The sequence below is a fragment of the Gadus chalcogrammus genome, chromosome 20, assembly GCF_026213295.1.
Source record: "Gadus chalcogrammus isolate NIFS_2021 chromosome 20, NIFS_Gcha_1.0, whole genome shotgun sequence".
Classification (NCBI taxonomy): Eukaryota; Metazoa; Chordata; class Actinopteri; order Gadiformes; family Gadidae; genus Gadus; species Gadus chalcogrammus.
In genome coordinates, this window is record NC_079431.1 from 6,064,161 (window position 1) to 6,085,850 (window position 21,690).

General features: G+C 51.2%; 1 protein-coding gene across 3 annotated transcripts in view; it reads right to left on the reverse strand.

Annotated features, from left to right (window-relative positions):
* Positions 1 to 21,690, reverse strand: part of LOC130373572 (peripheral plasma membrane protein CASK) — a 122,388-nt gene that overhangs the window by 4,867 nt on the left and 95,831 nt on the right. The window contains exons 11-23 of one of the 3 annotated variants that reach the window (XM_056580168.1): positions 20,645 to 20,766; positions 17,255 to 17,332; positions 13,378 to 13,428; positions 12,471 to 12,551; positions 9,626 to 9,814; positions 9,175 to 9,253; positions 7,921 to 8,006; positions 7,665 to 7,733; positions 6,524 to 6,592; positions 5,614 to 5,649; positions 4,924 to 4,965; positions 4,108 to 4,304; positions 3,161 to 3,276 (exon numbers count right to left, since the gene is read on the reverse strand). In XM_056580168.1, coding sequence (XP_056436143.1) covers positions 3,161 to 3,276; positions 4,108 to 4,304; positions 4,924 to 4,965; positions 5,614 to 5,649; positions 6,524 to 6,592; positions 7,665 to 7,733; positions 7,921 to 8,006; positions 9,175 to 9,253; positions 9,626 to 9,814; positions 12,471 to 12,551; positions 13,378 to 13,428; positions 17,255 to 17,332; positions 20,645 to 20,766 — 1,215 coding nt within the window. The remainder of the gene's footprint in view (positions 1 to 3,160; positions 3,277 to 4,107; positions 4,305 to 4,923; positions 4,966 to 5,613; positions 5,650 to 6,523; positions 6,593 to 7,664; positions 7,734 to 7,920; positions 8,007 to 9,174; positions 9,254 to 9,625; positions 9,815 to 12,470; positions 12,552 to 13,377; positions 13,429 to 17,254; positions 17,333 to 20,644; positions 20,767 to 21,690) is intronic. The other 2 variants (XM_056580169.1, XM_056580170.1) reach the window with 2 other exon arrangements.

The window sequence follows — 21,690 nt, forward strand, 5'->3', positions numbered from 1 at the left end:
GTGGTGCTGATGATGCGATGGACGGCTGAGCGATTTGAAAACCTAAAATCGGGGTGTGACAGAGGTTCAACTCTGGGGAGTACACACATGGGGGGATGGCAGTGGACGGGCTGCCTAAGCCAATGAGGGTTCTCACGCCGTGTCTTTCCACCGACAGTCAAGATCTTGAAGCCTGCCCATTATTTCCCTGCATCAGAACATCGTGCTACATCATTCGTGATCGGCCTACTTCTATCCGAGATGACGTGCTAGGAAATTAATAATTCAGTTTTAGTTATTTGGGCTGCTGTAAGCCATACCACGGCTGTAGCATCGTCGAAAGCAGAGGCTATCTTGTTTTTTTTTAGTAGCTTGCATGACGAGGCATTTTAGCTTATCAGGGTTATACATTCGTTAAAATCGGCCCAATGCGTCATCTCAAGCTAGGGGGAACTCTGTTTGTCAGATAAGGGGGGGCGGTGGCGGCGGGGGGGGGGGTCCCGCATGTATGTAACGCTGCTCTGGCGTCGGGGGGGGGGGGGGGGGCTGCAAGGTGAGCGCCGTTGGAAGGGTTCCATCATGTAACGAAGGAGGCACGCTGTCAGAAGAAAGTGAAAACGGAGCTGAACACTCCACGCATGCATGGGCATGCATCCAGGGAGCGGGCTCTCGCCTGCAAGCCCTTCCAATGCCCTATAACACAAGCTAACGCATGCAAGCACAAGATACTAACACACACACACACACACACACACACACACACACACACACATATATGCCCTGTCACTGTGTGGTGAAGAATCTCTTGAGTATTGGCTTCCGACCCCCCCCCCCCCCCCCATCCCCCCCCCAGCTTTACTCGGCATGAAGGCCGCCGATCCGATAATCCCCCGCGAGAGAGCCTACATGTGTGACGGACATACGATGACATCTTAGTAGAATTTGAAAAACCAATGACAACGGAACACGGACCAAACAAGCGAATGAATCCCAAAAAGATCCAGACTAATCCTGTCCCCCCCCGTGTTCTAGGCTAGGGCAGCCAGGGGCCCTTGCTAGGGACGAAAGGGCCCCGGCTGAGGCGTTCATGGACGCCTGGGAGAGGAAGGGGCAGTGGGGGGGGGGGGGGGGGGGGGGGGGGGGGTGGTCTGCCATGAGCAGCTGTGTTGGTGTTAGGCTGTCAGGCCACCTCAGAGAAATGACCCTGGCTGATGGTCAGTCTGCTAGTACAAGCCTCAAGGAAATGTACTTTTTTAGCTCGTCATCAGTGTCATTTCCCTGAAGACAGACACACTGTCCTCGCTGTACTTGTGGTTGAGTCACAAAGCACAAGGGCCGGCGTAGCATTTCATCCCCCATAATTATTATTAGCAACGTGGCTGAGGTTAACCTTACAGTCCTCTGGTCTATTTCCCTGAGCTGCCAACGTACTACGGATCATGAGTGGCTATGAGTGACCTGACCGATTTCATTTGTGTGCAGACATTTATGTTGCAGAAGAAAACCTGACTCTAGCCCACTGAGACAGACCTGCACGCAATCAAACACACCCCATGGTTTTACTGGTGTACATTTTGTACACCAGTGTTCAATTACATAGAACAGGCTCAGATACCGGATACTCTGAAGCCCTCCAGAGACCCCCCCAGCCTCTTTCTCTCACTCCCTCCCTCTCTACCCCATTGCCTGGCTCTGCCTACACTCTCCCTTCTGGTCCATAGACCTCGTAGAACTCAAAGGCACATGCTAAAACACAAGCTGGCCTCCCTCCTGTACTCCTATTGTCAAATGCCTTTACAGTCACAGTTGTTCCCTTCGGTCAACAAATTCCTCCTTACACAAGCCACCTTGGCTGTGTCCCACCCCACCCCTCCCCCCCCCCCCCCAGCACATGCCCCAGGGTCCACTGCTCTGCTCCGAGCACATGGGACTCTGGAAGGGATTCTGGAAGTGCCATTTGGCCTCAGTGCTCTTCTGTGCTCACTGCTGCCCTCTTGGGACAATTATATGCTCTATGGTAAAATGGTAAATGGACTGCATTCATATAGCGCTATTTTAACCAGTGGCCAATCCAAGGGCTTTACAATATGGAATAACATTCACCCGTTGTCCCACCGTCGGCAAGGTAACAGCCAGCTCATGCAAGGTAACAGCCAGCTCATGCAAGGTAACAGCCAGCTCATGCAAGGTAACAGCCAGCTCATCCAAGGTAACGTCGGGAGCAGTTTGGCTTTGGGGACTTGCTCAGGGACACCTCGACACTCTGCTAGGAGGCGCCGGGGATCAAACCAGCAACCTTCCACTTAGCCCACTCTACCTCTTGAGCCACATGCTCCACCCACCCATTAGTCGTAAGGTGCCACATATTTAAAGCTGCGTTTATTTGAAAGTGTTGAGAAATTGCATAGCCAATTGTCAGCCAATAGCCAGTGGTGCGAGACGATACCAGTTTTTCACAGCCCGCGGCTCTCTTCTGACCATACAGGCATCTCTTCCCTGATGGGGGCCGGGGAATCTATCTGGCCGGTTAATCGTAGACGCCTGAACTTGAGAAATAGGAAAAGGAGAGAGTGGAGCGGGAGGGGACTTCTTTTGACTTTAAAAAACATGCTCTCCTCTTGCCTCTATTTAAAACTGTCAAACGTGACCTACCGCACCTTTAAAGACTTCAATGAAGCTGAAGGTCACCACCTGGCAGGCTGCATGTCAGTGCGTGTGTTTGCACACGCTAACATGCCCACAGACACATTCCCACACGTGTGTTACACCTGTCCTCTGACTCCAACTTACCATGGCAATAAAGGGATTCAACCTGGCATGGAAGTTCAGAACCATTTGTGCACCTTCACACTTTGAGTATAACTTGAAGGCCCTTTTCCACACACACACACACACACACACACACACACACACACACACACACACCCACACACACACACACACACACACACACACACACACACACCACACACACACACACACACACACACACAAATCTTTGTACAAGGAAGATTTAACCTTACAAACGAGGGGCATTCATGAAGGGGCGCAGGCTTAATGAACAATGATGTGAGAGTGTGTGCAAACATGCCTGAGTGAATGCACGTGTGGGTGGGTTGGCGGGCGGGTTTGCTCACAAGTCAGTGGATGCATGCATCTGTGTGTGTGTGTGTGTGTGTACCTGCGTTGTGCTTGGCCAGATACTTGTCCTTGTACTGCTTCTTCTTCTTGCCAAACCAGGTACAGCTGGCCTGCTGCTCCTGTTTCGTCTTCTCCATGGCAATACACGCCACACGCCTACAACACCACAAAACACACACACACACACACACAGTTGACCACACAATCTAATTGGATCCCCCAATGAGGGATACAGGAGTTAATTAAGTTCCAAGGGAGGGAGCTTCTGTGTGTGTAGACACATCTGCTGTACTGTAGCAAATGATAGCCTAGTGTTTCCCTCAGACATTTGCTTGGTAAATGTGTGCTGGTGTGAATCCTCTCTCTCTCTCTCTCTCTCTCTCTCTCTCTCTCTCTCTCTCTCTCAAAGTGTGTTGGGTGCGTATGGCTGCGGCCGCTGCCCTCTTCCACGGAGTGGTTTCATGCTCTGCTGTGATAGATCGAACCGTTTTAATGTGCCGTTATGTGCCTGTTTGTCATGTTGCATGTTGGGGAATTAACTTCCCTCTGGGGGACCAATAATGCTTATGCATCTATCTACCCGTCTATCTATCCATCACTCTCATCACCATACTCCATCCCCCTCTCCCTTTCCCTCCCCCCACCATCCTCCATCCCCCTCCCCCTCTCTATCATCTCACCATTTATCCCTCTCTCCCTCCCCCCCCCCTCTCTCTCTCTCTCCCTCCCCCCCTCTCTCTCTCTCTCTCTCCTCCTCAATCTCACTATCTCTCCCTCTCCCTCTCTCTCTCTCTTTCATCTCACTATCTCTCTCTCTCTCTCTCTCTCTCCCTCCACAATCTCACTATCTCTCCCTCTCCCTCTCTCTCCCTCCATCCCTCCACAATCTAACTATCTCTCTCTCTCCCTCTCTCTCTATCATCTCACTATCCCTCTCCCTCCATCTCTCCCCATCATCTCTCTCCCTCCCGCCCTCCCCACCCTCACCACTCCTGCAGCTCTGGCGAGGGGATGAGGCCCGCCGTTCCGTTCTTGGTGTTCTCCAGCTTGCCCTGCCACCAGTTGTGGTCGTCCTTGGAGATGATCTGGATGATGTCGCCCACGCAGAAGCGCACCCCCGCCTCCTTGCAGGGGATGAGCTCGTCCCGGGCGGGGTCGTACTCGAACTGAGCCCTGACGTAGATCTGCACCGCAATCGGGGGAGGGTGGAGGGTCGGGGCAGGGGGTGGGGGCGAAGGGAATGTGAGAACACAAGTAAGAACTGCATCAGCGGCAAAAAAGGAACGGAGAGAAGAGCGAATGGAGGAGAATTAGGAGGAGGTCGATCGGAAAGAGGTGAAAGAGAAACGGTGAGGAAAAGGAAAAGGTGAGAGTGAGACACTCGATCGCTGGTTATGGAGGGAGGGCGGCCTTGGTGTATCCAGGGTGGAGGTGCAGGGTGTGTGTGGTGGGGGGGGGGAGGGTGCGGCGAAGTGTTGGGTTTCGTTACCAGGCCAGAGAAAATGGTCGCCGCGACAACGAAGGGGACGTCATCATCGCTCCCCTCTCCGTCTCCCGGGGCTGAGCCGGGCACAGCCGGTGCAGTAACGAGCTCGCTGGCTAATTAACCCCCGCCTAATGCTACACAACAACCGCCGTGGTGGCTTATCTAAAGCCCACTGCCCCCCCCCCCCCCTCTATATTCTGTGTACAACAGGGCTGCGAGTTGTCATGCACCCTCCTGATCTTGGGTCTCAGGATTCAGGGGGCTTTTGTGCTTCTGATTGTTTATCATTTTTTAAGTCCCCTCAAGCTGTCTCTTACCTTGATAGACATTTTATCCTTGATTGCAGGTCTGGATTCGATCTAGGATGTGAGAGCATCACACAAACACACACGCACACACACACGCGCACACATGCACACACACACACACGCATCATGCAGTAAAACAGGCAATGTCTCGGAGTTAAGTGGGGTTTTGTTTGGGGGTGACGGGTGGACTGGGTGAGGTGGTTGGAGGGAGGGTGGAATGTTCTAAAAGGGTGATTCTGAGGCCAACAAACACATACCACGGACTGCAATCATGCTTTTACCCACTATTACCGCGCACATTGGGTGGAATAATACATTGCAAGGGATTCTAGCTTTGGCTGCTTTTTCAAATCGGATGCTGCCCTATCAAATCCTGGACTCTACTGCCCTCTGCTGGCAGTACATGGTACTAGCTCCAACACATCTTAGTGATTGAGGGCGAACCCCAACAACCAAGCCATTGTGGCCAAGCACACAAACACACAGACACACACACACACACACACACACACACAGGCACAATGCGGGGGAGGGGGGGGGGGGGGGGGGGGGGGGGGAGTGTCTGACATGGAGGTCGACTGATGAGTTAGTGCACAGAGTAACAGAGTTGAAAGGCGTAAAGGAGGAGACCAAAGTACAGAAGAGAGATAGATGTAGAGCTGTAGAGAGACGGGGGACACAGTGGACGGCAGTGTTTACCTGTCGACCCTTGGGTTGGATGGAGGACGGCAGGTCCTGTGAAGGCACGCCAACGAGAGAGGCAAAGAGAGGGACACTGTGTTAGGACCAGATGCCATAGTTGCGACTGAACCAGGTACACGCCCCCAATTTTTTTTTATCAAGCAATAGTCATCTTTGGCGTAGGAACACCGGGAAACCAAACATGCGAGGTGCATCCCTGCACGGCGGACCACAGCCCTGGTGGGTACACAGAGGGACACAGAGGGGAACAGAGGGAGCAGCTCAACGGAGAGAGAGAGAGAGCCAGGGAGGTGAGGTTAGACTGGTCACGGCTGGGCGCGCCAAGCAAGCAGCAGAACCAGCCCCAGCAGCAGTGGCGGCAGCAGAGGCGTAACCACGGTGACAGCAGGACAGCATGATCCGGGGGGGGGGGGGGGGGGGGGGGGTTTGGGGTCGGGGGGTCACCCTCGAGAAGCGGCTTTAAGGCTTTAAGGCTCCAGCAGTTCAAAGTGCACTCATTACGGCCCGGAGCCCCGGGGCACAGCGTCCATCACCAGCAGTGAGGGGTCAGCGCACACAGCCCGCTGCTCCGGGGGGGGGGGGGGGCGGACCAGAGACACTCATGTCCTAACAGAGGTATCTGACAGGGGCTACAGGAGGATCAGCGAGGGCCAGGGGGAGCGCGGACATCTTGGTGAAGAGTTGGGCGTTGTACCGGCAACCGCGGCTAAAAGAGATTGGCACCCCGAGAGGAGGACACTCCTAGGACAACACCATGGGGGTGACGAGGGCATGGGAGACGGATGACGGGGCTGTCGCTTCTGATTTGATCGGGAGGTCACATGACGATGACGTTGACGAGGCATGGGCTGCGCTGGGTTTTTGTGTTTTTGGGTCGGTGGACTTGGTCGAGGGGAGGGCTCCTTACCAAGATAGAACTGTTAATGCTGGAGTGGCCGTTGGCAGGGGACTGCCTGGAGGTGGAAGGGGACTCTTTCTGAAATCAAGACACACAGGTCAGCAACGCGCCACACACACACACCCACGTGCGCACACAGACACACACACACACGCACGCACGCGCGCGCGAGCACACAAGACACACACCCCCGTGAGATGAACCACGAGAGCGCCGAGGCAGAGTGTGTAATCAAGAGGCCGCAAGAATTCTTTCCCCTCAGTCTTCAAGCCTGCAAATAATATATACTACCACCAGGGGGCGCTTGACTGTCACAACAGAGCGCGGTGGCTGGGTGTTGATGGTATCATTTTGAAAGTTGTTGGCATCACATTGGAAAAAGTAAAGCTTGGGATCAAACACATTTAGGGTCAACTGAAACCCATGTATTATTATTATTATTATTATTATTATATTGTTGTGATTAGTAGTAGTACATTCAGTAAGGTGTTGGGCTGATAAATACGGCTGAGCGGCTCTAAAAAGCTGAATAAAAGCCACTAGCGAGGAAAGGCAGCAGAAAAGGGAGAAAAGGGGAACATTTCAATTTAATCAACAGAGTCAAGGTAACCATTCACCATTCTCCTTGCCTTGGCAACGGCCCTCTCTTTGTTGTCATGAAAGTGAGAGGTGTCTGCTGAAGGGACCGGGCTGCCCAATCACTCAGCACCCAATGACGGGTGACCATTACGTCAAATAGGATTACATGGGCCATTCACCAAGTCTTTCACCAGACGTGCATTCTCAGTCAGTGATATGCTGGTGTTTGTGGTTGGTGTGTGAGTGTGAGTGTGTGTGTGTGTGTGGTGGGGGGGGTTGTTCCGGTGGCATCTTGGCTTTGAAATTTGAATGCAGCATAAACTCCCACATAGATACACTACACACAAAATGCAGAAACATGCACACGCTATATTTAACCATGCACACACACACACACACACACACACACACACACACACACACACACACACACACACACACACACACACACACACACACACACACACACACACACACACACACACACACCTGTTTGGAAATGAAGGGTTCAGTAAGCTTCTGAGGAGTTAGTAGCAAGAGGAGGAGGAGGAGCAGGAGGAGGAAGACTTACTTCACACGAGGAGCCCTGTGTCCGGTAACTTGGCACTATCTTGAAGGTGATGCTCCCTCGCATATCTCTCTGCGCACACACACACACACACACACACACACACACACACACAAAGCAACACGGTTATTGGGCCACAATTATAGGCATGAAGTACTTACAAGGGGAAGTGGTGAGGTAACAAAAAAAGACACACACACACACACACACACACACACAGAATGTATATAAACACACACAGACACACACAACCACACACCAGCATCCTCTGCAGTTGCTCCACCGTCTGGTTAGCCACACTGATGCCGTTGATCTCCCTGATCTCGTCTCCCACATGCAATGTTCCTGCAACGACACACACACACAGTGAGAGAGCTGTAGTTATGACTCATCATAACACGTATTCTGTACTAGGGATGTCAATAACTCAACATTTTTCATGGTCGAATAATCAGCATGAACGAATAAACTATTATTCAAAGTGTGCCGACATTCACAAAGGCAGCCATGGATCATCGGCAAGAAATCACTTAATATCTTAAACGCAAAAAACAACTACCTACTAAGTAGTTCCAGTCAAATTGTCTGTTGTGAAAAATGCATTCAACTGTAATCAGACAACGTGGTTACATGCTATAGACCCTATAGTATCTGTGGTATAAAGGCTGGGACGAATTTCCAATTATAAATATGTCCCATTTGTTTCAATGGGAATCGCAACGGTCTATACTTTCAACATAAAGCGTACAATTCGAAATTCGTCCCAGCCTTTATACCACAGATACTATAGGGTCTATAGCATATAACCGCGTTTTCTGATTTCAGTTTAATGTAACAGTAAGCTGACAACATCTCTAATTAACGCTGCAACTGCAAATTAACCACACAGAGATAACCATGGCAACCGGTCAAACAAATGTTCTTTTTGCAATCATTCTGGGTGCGCATCCGCCGTGTTGTTAAACAAACAATCCCCCTGTTGTATTAGTCACACCCTCAGGCGTTACCAGGGAAACAAAGTTATGGCTTGTGAAAAACTTTATATTTGAATGGGAAAAAATGTTAACGGTCCAAATGTTAAAAATCGATCTTGACCCTCGGGAACGAATAATCGAATAAACAAATATTCTGACCCATCCCATTCTGTACCAGTATTTGTAATTAGCTAGCCTCTAGGCTAGCCACTTGACGCTAGCTAATTACAAATAGTGTGTCCGCTGTGTAATGAAGCAACACTCGAGACTGGAGTCTAGTCTCCAGCGTTGCCTCATTACACAGAGGACACAGGCTAGGCCCCGAGCCACGCCCATTTCCACGGTTGGACTGCAATGTGTGCGCGGATGTGAGGAAGATGGGTTGTGTCCAGTGTGTGCATATGTGTATGTGCGTAAGATTGAGTGAGTCTAACAGAGTTTGTGTGTGTGTGTGTGTGTGTGTGCGCGCGCGCGTGTGTCTGTGAAAGAGAATAGAGAGAGCCTGTGTGCGTTTCTTTATATGTGTGAATGTACCGTACCTTGTCTGTGGATCATTCCCCCGTGCATTATCCTGGCTACGATGCAGTGGTTCAAGTCGTTCATCTTCAACGTTATGCCCTGCACACACACACACACACACACACACACACACACACACACACACACACACACACACACACACACACACACACACACACACACACACACACACACACACACACACACACACGGTGGTTGGTTGGTTCATTTCAAATTCATAGTGATACATCAAATCCTATGTGTGTGTATATATATATATATAGATATATATATATACACACACAAAAAATATATCTAAATACAACATGCATGCAAGTCTGTGTGTATTACATACAGTATGTCTGAGTTATGTGTGACGTGAGAATGCATGGATTTTTGTATGCAATTGCGAATGTGCGTGTGTATACGTGCATGTGCGTGTGCGTGCATACACGTGCACACCGCCCTCACCATGGGCTCGTCTGTGTTCTTCTGGAACTGCACCAGGCGGACGCGGGTCACGTTCTCCAGGTCCATGTCCCCGGCGGCGCTCCCGGGGGAGTCCCCGTTGAGGTAGGGCGAGGTGGGTGGCGGCGTCACCCTCAGAGCCTCGTCGCTGTACACCTCGTGGGCCACCACGTCGTGGGTCTGCAGCAGCGCCTGAACACACACACACACACACACACACTCGCATTGGTGCTAAACCAAGTCTTCCTCAGCCTAAGTTGCCTGCGCGCGTGCGTGCGTGCGTGCGCGCGTGCGTGCGCGCGTGCGCGCGTGCGTGTCGGAAACCTACAAGGGCAAAGTTCAAGGAAGAGCTACGGATGGAAGAACTAGAACAAAGAGTTGGGAGAGCGGGAAGAAAGGGAATTAAGGGGGAGAGAGAGAGAGAGAGAGAGAGAGAGAGAGAGAGAGAGAGAGAGAGAGAGACAGGAAGAGAATCAGAGGTGAAAACCAACTTGATGCTGAACCTTTTCCCCTCTCTTTCTCCTTAACATCCCACAGCCTCAGGCTCCGCAGGAAGCCTGTAGTTCAGCACAACCTCTCTACACACACACCAATCGCTTCAAGAGCGTCCCCACAACGACTGCGCCTCACTGAACTACACAAGCAAAGAGTGCGATTCCGAAAGAAGCAAAAAAACAGAACCAACTCCAAAACAGTGGGAGGGAAAAACATGAATAAATCATAAACATAATGACTGCCTATGGTTTCCAAGTGGAAGGCACTTTGAGCGTGCGGCGGTCTAGCGGAGAGAGAAACAGCGGGCGTTTCATCTAGAGGTGTCATCTAGAGGTTTTTCTCACAAACGAGCTTCACTGGGCTAGCACGACCAAACGGGAGCGAAAGCACGGCGAACGCACCAAAAAATAGATAGGCACATATTCCTTTTGCAGCCGATCCTCAACAATCCCTCACATCTGCATCTGAGCACACGGACGGACAAAAACAGACACAAACGACAACGACGCCATCCTCCTCACCGCGTTCACCGTCTGTCGGCCCGCTGCCGCTTCCAACTGTTTCATTCCGGGAGTGTGTGTGTGTGTGTGTGTGTGTGTGCGGGTGGGTCTAGGAATGCAGGTTGTGACGGTGGTACCTCCCTAGCACCACTCCCTCCACTCTCCTGGCCCCTGACTATGTCCACAGCGTCAGAGGCCCTGGCCACTGACCCAGGGCCGAGCAGAACACCGCAGCGCCCCGCATCAGACACGCGTGGATGGCCAGCAGGCCGAACGCTGCCCTGCATTCCTCACCCTCTTTCCCTTAATCTGCGCCCTTTCCTTGGGCTCGGATCCTTTCCATACGGCCCCCCCCCCCCCCCCCCCCCCCACGGCAGGCACCCCCACACTGCTTGGCTGACCTGGCTGGTTCATATGCAGACAGTTTATATGCCAACCACAGAGACCAAGAATGGTTTGGTAGGTTTTTCCCGCCCTCCGTGCTCCATGCCCACAGACCATGGCTGTGTGTGTGTGAGAGTGTGAGTGTGAGTGTGAGTGAGTGTGTGTGTGTGTGTGTGTGTGTGTCTCCCCGCCTGTCTGCATTGGAGCGGGAGAACATTGATCAGTGGAGGTAGGGGGGGCGGGGGATTAAGGCACTGATGTGATAGGATTAGCAGGAAGGCTGTTGACTTTATCCTTGAAAAAACACTGGTAAGACTCCACCCCCCCCTCACCTACGTCGGCCTACATTAACCCTTCGTTTCTCAGTGAAAAACTAGGCTCTCCACCAGTTTAGGGTGAATGTGTGTCCATGCATGTTGACTAGACGCGCATGTGTTTACGCGCTACCTTATATGTCACCTTTTGACTGACACACACACACACACATCTACACATGCAAGAACACACATACCGTGCTGCATCAAGACTCCGGTGAACCCAAGCACACAAAGTAACAAACTAGCGTGTTCAAATACACAAACAGAGCAAACTCTTTCTTAAAAGAGTCTTAAAACCTCCCTTTCTAAATCCTGTCTCGGCCGACCTCCCACAGTGCATTGCAGCCCCGAGAGAAGGCTGTGTGCTTAGCGGGTTCTCGTTAGAGAGAGAGAGAGAGTGAGAGAGAGAGAGAGAGAGAGAGAGAGAGAGAGAGAGAGAGAGAGAGAGAGAGAGGCTGAGATAAAGAGACAGAATCAGAGAGTGAGGGAGAGACACTCCCATCGGGTATAAGGCAGGCTGCAAGGGTTACTAGCCCATAGAAAAGTACCCATTTAAAGTAATGCTGACATCTTCTTTACTTCCCCCCCCACTCACCCCCTTCCTCTAACAACCTCTGTACTTTCGCCTCTCGTAACGCTCCGCAGAGAAAGTTGCGAGCGGGACAGGAATGCATGCCGAGAATGTATTCCTGGCGTTCCCCCTGCCTCCTGACCAATGCAGATACTGGGATTAGTCGGTGCATCGCGGCCTGGGGAGCCCCAACTCCATCTCCTCAACTGGCCACGTGTCTGGAGGGCAACGTGTCAATGTTCCATCGAGTTTGCAGGAACGTGCGCAAACCCCCCCAAAAAAGGCCCTCCCTGGTGTGTGTGTGTGTGTGTGTGTGTGTGTGTGTGTGTGTGTGTGTGTGTGTGTGTGTGTGTGTGTGTGTGTGTGTGTGTGTGTGTGTGTGTGTGTGTGTGTGTGTGTGTGTGTGTGTGTGTGTGTGTGTGTGTGTGTGGTCATCCAGCTGTGTCCCTATCCTTTGCCATCTCACTTTTCTACGCTGGAATTTTACCAGACTTTCCTCTGCTTTTTCAAAATGACTTGGCCCATGGAGTGTGCGTGTGCCTTTCTGCGGTGGGGTGTGCACGAGCGTTTCCTTTACTCACCATGAAATGTGGCTGGGTCAGTATCCGCCTGAGTTCCTTAGCGTCGTGGTTCTCTGGGTAGCAGGAGATTTCTTCCAGTACCTGGAGGATGAGAGAGAGAAATATCATTCAGAACCAAAATCCACAGAGTGTGGGGGCGCGCACACACGCACACGCACACGCACACGCGCACACACACAGATCTGCAACAGTACCAAAATAATACAAAATCCATCTCAATCTCTCAATGACATCCCCCTATTAACCCCAGTCTGGTCGCTCCGACCAATAAGGGAGACTGGTCAAGTATTTGGCCCCGCCCCCTCTAGCATTGTGACTCCACCCCATTCAATGTCAGCATCAGGTGGGCGTGGCCTTGCTGCTAAACAGGCCATCATAGGTGAGACCTTGATGATGAGTGACAGTTCAGTGTTCGCATTGAAGACGTTTATCTCACACCCTCTGGTACTCATGAGGTACAACTGTGCGCACCAATCAAACAGTCGGGTGTGCGTAGGTTCTAACTCACGCCGTTCATCGTTCATATCTAGATCACATCCTACTCGTCTGCACCCGCGGCCCCAACCCGTTCCACGACCGTGTACCGGACCCGATTCGACCAACCGTTTCGAAGACCCCCGCTCATAGAAGACCCAGTCCTTCACAGCAGTAGCACGCTGGAGCCCTGGTCGTCGTAACACGCCTACAAGCGGGCTTGTGTTGTGGGTAGGAACAGTGCGGTAAGGCGATAGAGAGACACAGAGGGAGAGAGAGAGAGAGAGAGACACAGAGAGAGAGAGAGAGAGAGAGAGAGAGAGAGAGAGACACAGAGGGAGAGACAGAGAGAGAGACAGAGACAGAGAGAGAGAGAGAGAGAGAGAGAGAGAGAGAGAGAGAGAGAGAGAGAGAGAGACTCTGGGGATCTTACATATTCCAGATGTTTCAAAGCGCCACTTGCTTCTTCATCCGGGGAGGAGCTCTTGGAGGACACAGGGAGAAGAGGTCGGACAGGTTGGTTGCCTCGGACAGTGATCAGAGAGCCCCCTCCCCCCCCGGGAGGGGAGGGCGGGTGAGGGCGAGGTGGTGGTGGTGGGGGGGGGGGGGTTGTTAGGTAGTTTGGGGCGAGGGGGTGTCAGTGATTGTCCCCCCAGGGACAATTGAGGCGGTTAAGTTGTTAAGTTGATGTTAGGTTGCAAGGCAGAGTGAGAGAGAGAGAGAGAAAGATAGAGAGACAGAGAGAGAGGAAGACAGAGAGACAGAGCGAGAGAGAGGAAGAGGGAGACAGAGTAATCGTGAATGACAGAGACAGAAAGGAGACACAGAGAGACATAGAGAGAGAGAGACAGAGAAAGACAGAGAGAAAGAGATAGAATACAAGAAAAAGAGACAGAAACAGACAGAGAGAGAGAGAATGACAGAGAGAGAGAGAGAGAGAGCAAGAGAGGTTAATGTTTATTGTGAATGAGCTAAAGAGGGGCTCTACGACTATTACCAACAGCAACCAAATCAGAAGGAGAAGGAGGAAATCTACAGACATGGTTGAGGGGGAGCGTGTCAAGTGTGCGGGTAGAACCAGAAGGTCTTGACAGGAGCGCAGTGCAGAGAGCGAACCCATCGAGATCAGAATCCACCCACCCGAGAGCCCAGAAGAAGCCCTGCGATCCGATCTCGGTGTGTCGACCGCAGAGGATCAGCGGGAGAGGCGAGGCAGTGAGATCAGAGGAAAAGGCAATGAGGCTCACAGTGAAATCCAGGGCTGAGCACTACAATAGACAGGCTCTGAGCCGGGAGACGGGCTCTGACCTTCCAAAGCCAACAACCGGAGCTGGGGTGGGGGAAACGCCGGGAAAAGAAAACAACAAAAAAATAACAGAAGACGCATAAAGAAAAGACAACAAGGTCTGCGGTGGCGACGGATCGGCTGCGTCTCGCTCGCCCCTCGCCCACGCAGGGTCTATTTTGCGACACATGCCGCCTTTCCACAAGAATTGACGATGGAAAATGTGAGCCGGGTGTGACGCCAGTGGCAGCCCTTTGGCCCGGTGCTCCACCGAGCGCTGCTCTTCGTTTGATTGGCCGGGTCTCGCTGACACGAACACAATCCCACACTCAGTGTCTCCGCCTCCCCCCCCCGCCTCTCTGGATGTCTGTCGCTGGATTGGTGGGGTGCTAATACAGCCGGGGTGCGAGACACCAGACAGAGCAGCAGCAGCAGCAGCGGCAGCAGCAGCGCCTTGCTTGAGTCTGGCTTTTTAATTGCTCGCCTCAGCGGAGAAGCCCAACGCAAACATGTGCCTCTGGCAGAGCCCACACTCTCTGTGCCGCCAAACCACACACACGCAACCACACACCAACCACAAACACACACACACACACACACACACACACGATACACCCCAGGCAGCCACCGCAATATCACACAGACCTTGTTGTGGTCAAGTTCCGTAGGAAGTGTTTGAACAGCACTGCAACGCACAAGCTGCACTGACCACCGATACAGGAGATAAGGCAGAATCTACCAACACGTCAAGAGAGTGTGGGTGCGTGTGTGTCTGTGTGTGTGTAGGCCTTAAGGTGTGTGTCCAAGTGCTTGCATATTTATGCATGCATAATTCTGTTCATGCGCATCTCTGTGCACCTCCGGCACCAGGATATTCTTTAATAATCTCGCACGTCCCGAAACAGATCTATGGCGAATGATGGGTGCGACACGCTGTCGCGTGTGCGAGTTTGAGAGGTCGTCTGCGTCCCGCGGTGAGGCTGCGGAAGTAAACAGACGGGCTGATGCGAGTCGACCGCCTCGCACGCTCCGACTCATGATGGGCTCCGCTGAGATCTTGCAGGATCTTCATGGAAACTAACTGGTGACGTGGCAGGTAGGTATTATCTGCCGTGGCTACAAACCGTAGATCACGGTATGGCGACACATTAGTGCCATAATTCACTAATGTGATAAAAGATGCATTCGGGCGTATTATATTATTCCACACGCGTAGATATTAACTGCGAGCGCGCAAATGATCTCTGCGCGTGCGCAAATTACCTCTGCGCGCGCAAAACAGCCTCTCGCGCGCGCAAATTACCTCAGCGCGCGCAAAACAGCCTCTCGCGCGTAACAGCCTCTCGCGAAAGATGTTTTTATGCTCGCTCGAATTTAATTTTGGCACTATGGGGGAGGGAATCTGAATTGTTCAGTAAATGAATTGTTCAGTAAATGGCTGAAACGATAGTTACGTATTGTAACTCCAGATTCTATGAGTATAGGCGCAGCCTTTTAAGTGTCGGCCTCATTGTCCTTTAAATAGCTGAAGAAAAGCTGTTTATTGGGAGCAGAACGTCCGCCGGCGCCCGACTATATCTGCGAAATGCGGACGTCGTTGAGGCACGCCGCACGCGGACGTAATTGAGGCCCACGCTGTTGGTGGTCGGGGATTACACATTTTTCAGTGCTACGGCTCACGCCTATAGGGATAACCCAGCAATAGCAATAGCCTTAAAAGGCTGTGCCTATATACTCATAGAATCTAGAGTTACAATAAGTAACTATCGTTTCAGCCATTTACTGTACAATTCAGAATTGAATGAGAGGAAGGCTGAGGAGGGCTGTCAATCAAATATCGCGCTTCAGAAACGGCCAATCATAGGAAAGCCCGCCCTGCCTTGGTTCCCTCCCCCATAGTGCCAAAATTAAATTCGAGCGAGCGTAAAAACATCTTTCGCGAGAGGCTGTTACGCGCGAGAGGCTGTTTTGCGCGCGCTGAGGCAATTTGCGCGCGCGAGAGGCTGTTTTGCGCGCACAGAGGTCATTTGCGCGCGCGCAGAGATCATTTGCGCGCTCGCAGTTAATATCTACACGTGTGGAATAATATAATACGCCCGAATGCATCTTTTATCACATTAGTGAATTATGGCACTAATGTGTCGCCATATCACGGCACCAGAGACTATGAGAGTGTGACTGCAAAACCACAAAAAGGACAATGTTGAGTACTGCGGAGGCAAACAGGAACAAACTACCAACCTAGTCTGGTGTTGAAACATTATTGTATTGCAGGGTGACACTAGAACATTGAACAGACTACTCAGTGGTGGTTATTTAATAAAAAAGGGGGGAAAACTTGGTCCTCAGAAGCAACTTCATGGCGCCTGGTTTTATAAAAACTCGAATCATCCAAATATATGTATTTTCTTAATAAACTGCAAATTCTTGGAATACAAATCCTGCCAAGAGTCAGCCCTGGCGAGAGCAGCCTCCTAGTAGAAAAAAACAGCGTCTGGAGAACTTGTCACCTGAACAAACACTTGATTTAACCAGAGCAAGGGCAAAGAATAAGAGGCTACGGAGGCGGAGTGAAGAGGTTTAGTGAGCGGAAGACCAGTGATCTAAAGGGTTAATGAAGCCGGACGGTAGAAACACAGGTCAGCTAGTCAGCGAGCTTGAAGACAGTTATAAGCACCACTCACCATATCAGCAACACTGCAGTTATCATCATCAACAAACATCACCAACATGACATCAACAACAATAATGCATTGTGTGAAAGTGATAAACTATGTAATGTATGTATGTATGGTTATATGTGCATAGGTGGGAGAGAGAGATGCAAAGTGTGAGTGATTCTAAATTATAGTGTGCATAGGTATGTGTGCGACTGTGTGTGTGTGTGTGCATAGATGTGTGTTTGAGTGTGTCCGAGTGTGTCTGTGTGTTCGAGTGTGTGAGCGTATTTGTATGTACACGCGCGTGCATTCGTGTGTGTGTCTGTGTGTCTGTGTGTGTGTGTGTGTGTGTGTGTTGAACTCACTTCTTTGGCTCTCTGCACAGCATCGCTGGGGGCGTTCCTGATCTGTGGCGATGACTTGGTGTTTATCTTGTCGTAGAGCTAAGACAAAAAAAAAACAATCACTCAATCAATTCATAAATTAATCAATCTGTGAACGCACCAGATGGTGCATATAAAAATTCAACAGCCTGAAGTTGACGAATCCGTAGTGATTTACTTTTCCACTCTCTCTCGCCACCTCCAGAGCTTGTTTAGCGCTGAACCACAAGCAAAACGGCCCAGTTTAACCATCAAGTATTTATGAATGTATTTGCATAAAACAACTTCAAAACAAGGAAGAACAAAGTGTTTATTGAGCGAGCCGTTATTGGGTGGGCGGCAGCCACTGGTGAATACACTGGGGTGTATTAATGATAACAGGCTAGCTTAGCCCCTGTGTTTACAAAGCACCAGCTGACTAATAAACCACACTGAGACACAACAGACTTGCATGGGCCCAGACACAGTTAAGGCTCTAAGCAATGGTTGATTGAGTGTGTGTACGTGTGCGTGCGTGTGTGTATATATGTATGAGTTTGTGTGCGCATGTATGACTTTGTGTGTGTGCGCATGTATGAATCTGTGTGTTTCAGTGTGTGTGCGCATGTATGAGTGTGTGTGCGTACGAGTGTGTGTGCGCATGTCCTGGGGTGAAAGCGGTCACAACCACACTCCAAACAAAGGCGGCAGCTGTGCGTGGAAGGGGAGAGGCAATGAAAGAAGGCCATTGAACACAGCAAGGACACTGCAAGAACAAACAGACAAACAAAGTGCTGCATCTCATGAGGAAGATGCCCAGCGCACTGCATGCCGCGGTGGCCATGGGCACCGGTCATGAGGAAGACAATGGACCACATGTAATTCACAACGACAACAACAACATTGAAAATCGGTCACCAGGGCCTTGTTATGTCGACGCAAGTGTGTTTCTGTTTGGACTATTTCCTGTAGATGAAACCTGATACAGGGGGAATCCAATATCACCACCACTTATAATTCCCCCCCCGGAAATACGAATAATACGAATAAGACAAATCTAAAACTACTCTTTGCAGGAATGAGTTGTCAGTTGTCAGGCCCAGGTGAGCCCAATGTTTGTCAGTAGCCTATATTTAAAACCACTGAAGATCCTAAATGAATTTATAAAGATTCATACAAATAAGAAGATGGGGGGGTTTTGGGCAAAAAACAGCGACATATTGCTCGAATAAGCTTCTGGGAAATGTGTGTGTGTGTGTGTGTGTGTGTGTGTGTGTGTGTGTGTGTGTGTGTGTGTGTGTGTGTGTGTGTGTGTGTGTGTGTGTGTGTGTGTGTGTGTGTGTGTGTGTGTGTGTGTGCGTGTGTGTGTGTGTGCGTGTGTGTGTGTTCGTATGTGTGTGGTCGTTTGTGTTTGTGTATGTGTGTGTCTGTGTGTGTGTGTACATGCATTTCTTTCCTATGAAGGTGTACAGTTCGTAATTATGTTAATATGCTGTAAGGAAAATAGCAAAATCCTGCACATGGCGCTTTCATTAAGGCAGATGGTGAGAGCGAGAGACAGAGGGAGAGGGAGTGAGAGAGTGGCGGAGAAGATGAGGGTTAACGAACAATCTGCTCTCAACCCGCCTGCTAAACACGGGCAAATACCGCGGGAAAAGCCCTACCAAATAAATAAACGCGCTGCCCGACCAGACACCAACCCTATTAGGCAGCTCAAGGGCCGTTTGTATATCCCTAATAAAGCGCAGAGTCAAACGTCTTAGGCTCGCCGATGTCTGACCGTGGAAACATTCAGGCTGTGTGTTCCCCCACCAGCCCAGAGGGTCGCTCATTACGCCGCCCACGCACACAACCCAGCACCAGAAACAACGCAGCCGAAAGCTCCTTATTATACGTATCAAACGAAGAGAAACACACACACGCGGGCCATGCCTGGCTCACTACAGATCAACCCACTCCCATTAGCGCTGCGGTAAGAGTCGAACACGGGAAGATGTTGAAAACAACTAAACACTCACCAGGGAGATGGAGAATCTGAAGTCGGAAGGATATATTAAACTGCTTGTGGTCTCTCCCACACACAGGCACGCACAAGCAAGCACTCACTCAGACACGCCGATCAAATGTACACAGACGTCTAGTTGTGTAAGCCAGCCGGCTCCATCACTTCCATCCCCTCTGCTGGGTCTCCTCATGGAGGCTATGGGACAGAGTTGGGGTGGAGGGGGGAGAGGAGGAGGAGGAGGGGGGGGGGGTGATGTGGAGCCGGGCGTGTGGGCAGCGTCAGCGGCTCGGTGCACACAGTGACCGCCACTGAAGAGGCCTGACAAATCACTCCATTGTTGCCATCCCCCCCCCCCCCCCCCATCTCAGCCTGGGTCTGGACCCGCTCTCTCTGCCTGCTCGGCGGGATGGAAGGAGGACATCTGCAGCCTGCAGGGTCCCAGCGATGCAGCCACAGGTCCCGCCCCCCTCCCTAGTCCTGTGTTGTTGTAACACCCGCCTTCCTCGTCAATCCAATTTGCAGAACCCTTTGAGCAAGGCATTAAATTCCCTGGCCTGTCGTACAGAGCAGAACTTCAGGGTCATGATGGCTAAAGCAGCAGCGGCATCAGCTAGGTCATGTGCTTACATTTCAACACCATAATGGAGTCAGACGCACTCCGAGGTTCCAGCACCCCCTCGCCCTCTCTTCTCCAACCCAGTGTTAACAGAGCTCTAACGCAGTACGACAACAGGGGCCGAGCAGGGGCCCAGCTGGGTCGGCTCCCGGGAACCCGGTACAGTGAGGGCTGCTGGCCGAGAGCCGCCTCTTGGCCAAGCCAATAAGGGCCCCGGCCCCGAACTGGAGACGAGCTGCTGGCAGGGCCCCAGACAGTAGATCAGCACCGAATAAAGGGCAACCGGAGACCGGAGACAAAGACACAAAAGCGTTTATGGAGCAGGAGATGGAGAAAATGGAAAAATGGACCATAATAGGAAAGAGACAGCGAGAGGAAGATGTTGAATAAACGGAAAAATAAGTTTTAACGGGGCCAACGTTCGTGACTAAACTCAATCCAAGCAAGATCATACTATCTCAACCTGCAGTCAGCAGCTGATGATGATGATCAAGGGGAAGGTTGTGGTGGCTCACTATGAGTCACACTCGGTTGCAGTTGGGGGATTACCAAAAACGTTCAATATGTGATAGAATCCCATAGCATTTCATTGGTTTGCATTTACAGGGAAGTGTGCGCACGTGTGTGTGTGTGTGTGTGTGTGTGTGTGTGTGTGTGTGTGTGTGTGTGTGTGTGTGTGTGTGTGTGTGTGTGTGTGTGTGTGTGTGTGTGTGTGTGTGTGTCGTAAGTAAGTGTGTAGGTCAGGCGTGCGTGTCAACAGGGAAATGCTTACGTCGAGGAGTGTGTGAAGGTGCTGGTCCTGGAATACACTGTGGAGGAAGTCCAGGTCCTTCTCGCTGCAGTCGGTCAGCGCGTGGATCTCCTCCAAGCTGTCCAAAACCTGAGACACAGCACCTGAAGGCGACACACACACACACACACACACACACACACACACACACACACACACACACACACACACACACACACAGTGGAGTTCAGATACTAGTTATTGTCTCGAATGCCTTCGGCATCCAGTAAACATGCAAAAAAAGATAAGACATAATAAACATTTAAAGAGGATGAAATGCGTGTGTTTCCTGAATGACCGACGGAACACATGTGTTTTCCTGAATATGACAGCCGATTTGGTGGGAAGAAATTAGGCTTAAATTCTCAGGACAAGATGGGGCGCTGGCGTGTGCGTTACAGAGCAGGGAGGTCAGACATGCAGCATCACAGCAGAGCGCCACGCGGTACCTACGTTCGGCCGCTAGCAGTCCTAGCGGGAGGGAGGCGGTGACACAAACAAATAAACAAAACACAAACAGAGAGATTGGCATCGTGTGAGGTGACCGAGGTCAGTGTCAAGGGCGACATGTCGATTGCCTCGATAACGTCGTGCAAGCGAAGAGACAAGGAAGAAATCACAACGACACGTCGGTAACACACTTAGCCGGCTCGGTGTTTGGATTTCGCTACGCAAAGGTATTAACTTACAAACTGCTTTTATAGCGGTCGAGGGAGAGGCACTGCTCTCAGAGCCAGCGACAAAGCAGAGTACAAACAGGGAAGTGGAGCAGAGCACATCGTAAAACTAAGTCTTCCTGGCCCTGTTCCCGAGGTCTTGATTTGATATACTTATTGATCCCGTGGGGATATCCGTCCTCTGCCCTAGACCCATCCTATGCTAGCTGCAGCGGGCTGGCTACATGGCAGTACCCGGGGACCATCTCCAGATGAAGGGCCCTTGTCCTTGTTAGGAGCAGGGCCGGAGTGTTAACTTGCATGTTTATGGTGGAAGAACCATACAAACTCCACAAGGAAGGCTCCATCGCC